At 53.7% G+C, this 6,473-nt stretch overlaps 1 protein-coding gene across 1 annotated transcript in view; it reads right to left on the bottom strand.

Annotated features, from left to right (window-relative positions):
* SLC35B4 (solute carrier family 35 member B4) overlaps positions 1 to 6,473 on the bottom strand; it is a 30,013-nt gene that overhangs the window by 4,892 nt on the left and 18,648 nt on the right. Inside the window, exons 2-8 of the mRNA XM_029963948.1 lie at positions 6,264 to 6,377; positions 5,737 to 5,839; positions 4,542 to 4,591; positions 3,246 to 3,327; positions 940 to 1,000; positions 424 to 533; positions 95 to 250 (exon numbers count right to left, since the gene is read on the bottom strand). Of these exons, the coding sequence (XP_029819808.1) occupies positions 95 to 250; positions 424 to 533; positions 940 to 1,000; positions 3,246 to 3,327; positions 4,542 to 4,591; positions 5,737 to 5,839; positions 6,264 to 6,377 (676 nt within the window). The remainder of the gene's footprint in view (positions 1 to 94; positions 251 to 423; positions 534 to 939; positions 1,001 to 3,245; positions 3,328 to 4,541; positions 4,592 to 5,736; positions 5,840 to 6,263; positions 6,378 to 6,473) is intronic.

Below are 6,473 nucleotides of genomic sequence, written 5' to 3'. Positions count from 1 at the left end.
CCCCTCCCCCCCCTCCCAGCCAGGAATTCCTTCCTGAAAATTCAAAGGGCTTGCACATCCCAAGGTGATTGCCCATTCCAAGGCTGGAAGGCACAACTGCCGGCCTGAAAGATTCCCGGAGCGTTTTCCAGAGGATGGGAAGGTCCAGGCCAAGGATTCCCGTGCCCAACTCACCGGACTGGCTGAAGAGCACGGCGTGCTGGTAGATGTTGGGGGCCAGGAGCAGGAAGCCAGGGAGTGGCAGGGCATGCTGGGGAGAGAGAACAGAGCCATGGTGATGGGAATCCACCCCAGGTTATGGGAATCCACCCCAATTCCCAGCCTGGAAAACCGGATGGGAGAGCGCGGCCCTCCTCCGGATCCGCGCCAAGCCCAGAGCCAAAGGGGCTCTTGGAGCAGCTCCAGCTGCCCAGCAGGACTCACATTGTAGAAGAGGGCCTCTTTGGAATGCTTCCCAAACCTCTGGTACAGAGTCTCCTGGAAAATCCCCATCCTGGCGGACATGAGGAGGGCGAAGGTGAGGGCGGCGATGCCTGCAAGGGAAGCACAGCTCCAACAGGGACACTCCCACAGTTTGGCTTTCCTGGGATAAAAAAAGCCAAGCCAGAAAACTGGGAACAGCCCTGGGACACAAGAGTTTTATTCCCAAGGCTGGGATGCCAAGAGACACAAGGGTTTCATTCCAAACGTGCCAAGGGACCTCTTCAAAATAACAGGCTCGGCCCTAAATTGGTGGGTACCAGGGATAGTTTTGGCCTCTCCTGACAAAACATCAATCCCAGATTTTCCCAAAGGTATAAAACCGGACTCCAGGGGCAGATTTTAAGGCCTCCTCCCTGGAATTCCGTGCTGAAGGAACGCCTGAAGTAGCCCTGCAGAGGAATCGAAGCCATCAAAAGCGAGTCTTGCCAATATTCCAGGAATTATCCTGGCACTCACCCAGCAGCCACCACAGGAAAACCTGGACTCCATCCTCCTCGTTTAGGCTGGAGTCAGATGCCTGGAGGGAGATACAAGAGTCACCACCACGTCCCACCCGGACCTCGCTTCATGTCTCGCGTTCCAAGCAAATCCCAAGGTCTCCCATTCCCCAGAGCTGCTTCCCTGGCACCATTTGCTTCCCACCCTGCACCAGATCCCAGCAAAAAAAAGTCTCAGTGTCCCATCAAAAAGCAGCTTCTCTGAAAGAAACGCCCCGGCTTGGGAAAAGGCGGGATTCTCCCACCACAAAAACAATTTAGTGTCACCTGAAAGGCTCCCAAAACCAGCCCTTCCACGGGTTCCTCTGGGCCCATCCCAGGGAGGAGTGTGCAGGGAGGAACAAGAGCTTTGGGCAAGCCTAAAACCAGGCCTAAAACTCCCTTAGAAAGCTCCCAAACCAGCCCTTTCACAGGATCCTCTGGGCCCATCCCAGGGATGAGCGTGTAGGAAGGAACAAGGGCTTTGGCCAAGTCCCAGTCAGGTGCTAAAACCCCAGTCAGGTGCTAAAACCAGGCCTAAAACCTGGTTTGTGGTCAATTCCTTAAGCAAAGCAGGCTAAAGGTGCTGTCAGAAGAGGATAAAACTCCCTCAGAAAGCTCCCAAAACCAGCCTTTTCATGGGTTCCTCTGGGCACATCCCACAGATGAGTGTGTAGGAAGGAACAAGGGCTTTGGCTAAGCCTAAAACCAGGTCTAAAACCTGGTTTGTGGTCAATTCCTTAAGGAAAGCAGACTAAAGGTGCTGTCAGAAGAGGATAAAACTCCCTTAGAAAGCTCCCAAACCAGCCCTTTCACAGGATCCTCTGGGCCCATACCGGGGATGAGCGTGTAGGAAGGAACAAGGGCTTTGGCCAAGTCCCAGTCAGGTGCTAAAACCCCAGCCAGGTGCTAAAACCAGGCCTAAAACCTGGTTTGTGGTCAATTCCTTAAGGAAAGCAGGCTAAAGGTGCTGTCAGAGCAGGGTAAAACTCCCTTAGAAAGCCCCCAAACCAGCCCTTTCACAGGTTCCTCTGGGCCCATCCCACAGACGAGTGTGCAGGGAGGAACAAGGGCTGTGGGCAAGTGTAAAACTGGGCCTAAAACCTGGTTTATGGTCAATTCCTTAAGGAAAGCAGGCTAAAGGTGCTGTCAGAGCAGGGTAAAACTTCCTTAGAAAGCTCCCAAACCAGCCCTTTCACAGGATCCTCTGGGCCCATCCCAGGGATGAGCGTGTAGGAAGGAACAAGGCCAAGTCCCAGTCAGGTGCTAAAACCCCAGTCAGGTGCTAAAACCAGGCCTAAAACCTGGTTTATGGTCAATTCCTTAAGCAAAGCAGACTAAAGGTGCTGTCAGAGCAGGGTAAAACTCCCTCAGAAAGCTCCCAAACCAGCCCTTTCACAGGTTCCTCTGGGCCCATCCCACAGATGAGTGTGTAGGAAGGAACAAGGGCTTTGGCCAAGCCTAAAATCAGGCCTAAAACCTGGTTTGTGGTTAATACATGAAGGAAAGCAGGCTAAAGGTGCTGTCAGAGCAGGGTAAAACTCCAGACTTGCCTCCCCTCTTTCCCTGTAATTCAGGGAAAATTAACTCACTCCCCTTTGCCCCAGCTCTATCCCAAATCCTGGATTAACACCCAGCCCTTCCCCAGATGTTCTCAGAGCCTTAAAAGCCCTTAAATGCCAGGGAATTTGGAGGTTTGACAGCCCAGTTTTTCATTCCCAACCTCCCAGAGCTGGATTAAGTGCAGCCAATTTTCCCTGGAGCAGCATTTTGGGCCACATTTGTGCCATCCCTTGCCAGGATGAGGCTGAGGGTGCTGAGCCAGGGAAGCTCCAAGGGCTTGGATTCCTGGATTTCCTCCCTCCCTCCCGTTCTCCAAACACAGGCTGGATAACCAAAGGTCTGGAAAAATCCCTGCCTGAAAGCCAACCATCTTTTTTGGGATGAAAAGAGTGAAGATGGCCGAGTTTTGTTTAGGGTTCACCCGCTCCTGAGTAAGGGGAAAAAAAACCCAGCTTTTATCTGTTATCTCTGTGGCAAAACAAACCAAAAAGAAGGTTTCTTCTGAGCAAAAAGCAGGCTAAAAAGGCATTTATAATGAATTTCAATCCCACATTTCTGTGTGCATTCCTTCCCTCCAAAGCACAGGGAAATAAAACCAGGAACGGGGGAGCGGGTTTAGAGGGAGGAGACGCTTCGTGTCTCCCTCAGGCAAAGGGAATTAGGAGGAAGGGGCTGGAATAACGAGGGTCAGAGCCAGGATTGGGGTTCTTTCCCAGTCCTTACCACTTGCTTTGCAGACATGAAAGTGCAGGTGAAGATCCCAAGGGATACCAGGGCTATGGAAGTGTATTTGGACACGCTGTACCTGCCCAGGGAAGAGAGAGGAGACACCTCAGCGACCCTTCTCAGCTCCTGCTCTCCAGCAAACCCTGGAAATCTGGGATAACGGGCTGTAGTGGGGTTCTGGGGCTGGGGTTTGGTAGCAGGAGAGGCTCTAGGGGTGGCTTCTCTTGGAAGCTGCTGGAAGCTTCCCCCTGTCCTGTGGAGCCAATTCCAGCTGCTCCAGGATGGGATTCCAAGGCCGAGCCCGTCAGGAGTGACGGGAACGCCGCTGGGATAACAGATTTAGGAACAGAAGGTTGTGGGGCAGAAGGAATTCCAGCCAGGGAAGAGCGGAGTGGGAACGTGGGACCAACAATGCAGAGCCCGAGGGTAAGGCAGGAGGAGGGGCAGGAGGAGCAAAGGGATGCAGGAAGGAGGCCCAGGATGGAGCAGGAAGGAGGCCCAGGAAAGAGCAGGAAGGAGCAGAAGGGAGACCCAGGATGGAGCAGGGGGATGCAGGAAGGAGGCCCAGGATGGAGCAGGATGGAGGCCCAGGATGGATAAGGGGGATGCAGGAAGGAGGCCCAGGATGGAGCAGGAAGGAGGTCCAGGATGGAGCAGGATGGAGCAGGAAGGAGGTCCAGAATGGAGCAGGAAGGAGCAGGAAGGAGGCCCAGGATGGAGCAGGGGGATGCAGGAAGGAGGCCATGACCCTGTGGCAGGCCCAGGATGGAGCAGGTCCTGGCAGGGACCTGCAGCCTGTGGACAGGGAAGCCCACACAGAGCAGGCTTTTCCTGGACAGGACTCGTGGCCCCTGTGGGGACCCACCTGGGGCAGCTCATCTGGGAGGGACTGACCCCATGGAGGAGGCACCACGGGACAGCAGGGGGGGAAGAGCTGCTGCCCCAGGGATGGGATCACCTGGAGAGCTCCAGCCAGGACTGTCTCCCATGGGATGGGATGAACTGGAGAGCTCCATCCAGGACTGTCTCCCATGGGATGGGCTCACCTGGAGAGCTCCATCCAGGACCAGGAGGTGGACATACAGAGGGAAGAGCTATTCCAGCCTCTAGTCCAGGAACACCTCTGTATCCCGGTTTTCCCACCACTGAATAAGAATATTTAACAGGAAAAGGGAAGGCCTGGAGCCCCCATCAGGATTAAGTCAATGGCAGGACATTCCCTGAGGATTCAAGAGACAGGTTTGGGATTTACCAGAGCAGTCCTTGATGATACGAGGGAAGTTTGGGATTTACCTTTTCTTCAGGATGATGATTCCCAGAGCCATGCTGGCTATGAGGGAACCCTGGGAAAGGAAGGGGGAAAACAAAACAAAGGGTCAGCAGGACAGAATTCCCCAGACTGGGATGCCCAGCCCATGGAAATACTGAAAACCCAATCCAATGGTGCCACAACTCCAAGAGAAATCCAAGGTCAGGAAGAATGACGGGGTGGGAATGAGAGGAAACAGCTTCTCCTTATGCCAGGGGGTGTTTAGATTGGATATTAGGGATAATTTCTTCATGGAAAGGGTTGTCCAGCCCTGGCACAGCTGCCCAGGGTAGGGGTGGAGTCACCATCCCAAATCCAGGCTCTCTGGAATGGGATGTTCAGGATACCACTGGGCCAAATCCCAAATCCAGGCTCTTCCCAAATCCCTGCTCTCTGGAATGGGATGTCCAAGACACCACTAAGCTAAGTCCCAAATCCCTGCTCTCTGGAATGGGATGGTCAGGACACCATCAGGCCAAATCCCAAATCCAGGCTCTTCCCAAATCCCTGCTCTCTGGAATGGGATGTCCAAGACACCACTAAGCTAAGTCCCAAATCCCTGCTCTCTGGAATGGGATGGTCAGGACACCATCAGGTCAAATCCCAAATCCAGGCTCTCTGGAATGGGATGGTCAGGACACCAACAGGCCAAATCCCAAATCCAGGCTCTTCCCAAATCCCTGCTCTCTGGAATGGGATGGTCAGGACACCACCAGGCCAAATCCCAAATCCAGGCTCTCTGGAATGGGATGGTCAGGATACCACTGGGCCAAATCCCAAATCCAGGCTCTCTGGAATGGGATGGGATGGTCAGGACACCACCAGGCCAAATCCCAAATCCAGGCTCTCTGGAATGGGATGGGATGGTCAGGACACCACCAGGCCAAATCCCAAATCCAGGCTCTCTGGAATGGGATGGGATGGTCAGGACACCACCAGGCCAAATCCCAAATCCCAAATCCCGGCTCTCAGGAACGGGATATTCCACCAAGAATCCCACAGCAGGACATGGGGTTTCCACGTGGGTGGTGCCAGGGAAAGCTGGGATCCCTCTGGCCAAAATCCAGGGCTGTTTTGGTGGCCTTGGGGAAGGAAGGGCTGGCAGAACACACGGAGCAGGGAGAGGATGTGGGAAGAAGAATTCCAGAGGAGGAAAAGCGGGAAAAGGGCGGCACTCACCGAGCGGAAGATCATGTGCAGGGGCATGGAGATGTTGAGGTTGAGGGCGTAGTTATTCACCACGCTGACGGTGAAGAACATGGCCACCATGATCAAATAGTACCTGGAAAGGCAAAAATTCCCACCCTGGAATGCTGGGAGACACCTCAGGAACCCTCCTGGGCTGCAGGGAAAGGCCTGGAGCAAGAGCAGGAGCAACCAGGGAATAACGAGGAGATGATCTGTTAAATTTCCAGGAAAACTCTCTTTAAAATAAAAAAAAAAAGCTCTTTAACCACAGCAAAGTCTTCCCTGTGGAAAATATTCCCCTGTGCCTCTGACAGGGAAGGATCTGAGGGCAGTTTCCTGTCAAGAATTCCTGAGAAACGAGTCCGTGTTTTTATCAGGCCTCACAGGTTGTCAGGGTGGCTGGAGGATGGATGGGATTGAGGCAGGAGAAGTGGATGAGCCACTTTATTAAGGGCTTTTGGAGGTCTGGGATAGGCAGGGATAATCCCTGCCCAGCAAAAGTTTGGGATGCACTGTACCTGATTGGGATGGCCGGGCTCTTCCTCCCAAAATTGGCCTCGAAGATAAAACCTTCCACGGCGATGAAGAGGAACTGGGAGAAGGTCACGATGTTCCCACATCCTGGAAACTCCCTGAGGGCATGGAAAAGGAAGAGGAGTGTGAAACAATGCCATGGAGAACACGGGGTTCCAGGAAAAGCAGGAAAACAGCTCCTTATCCCACAGGGA

Source organism: Manacus vitellinus, unplaced genomic scaffold (genome assembly GCF_001715985.3).
Source record: "Manacus vitellinus isolate BGI_N305 unplaced genomic scaffold, ASM171598v3 scaffold_65_pilon, whole genome shotgun sequence".
NCBI lineage: Eukaryota > Metazoa > Chordata > Aves > Passeriformes > Pipridae > Manacus > Manacus vitellinus.
Note: the sequence above shows the minus strand (reverse complement) of the source record. Positions and strands in the feature narration are given on the sequence as shown.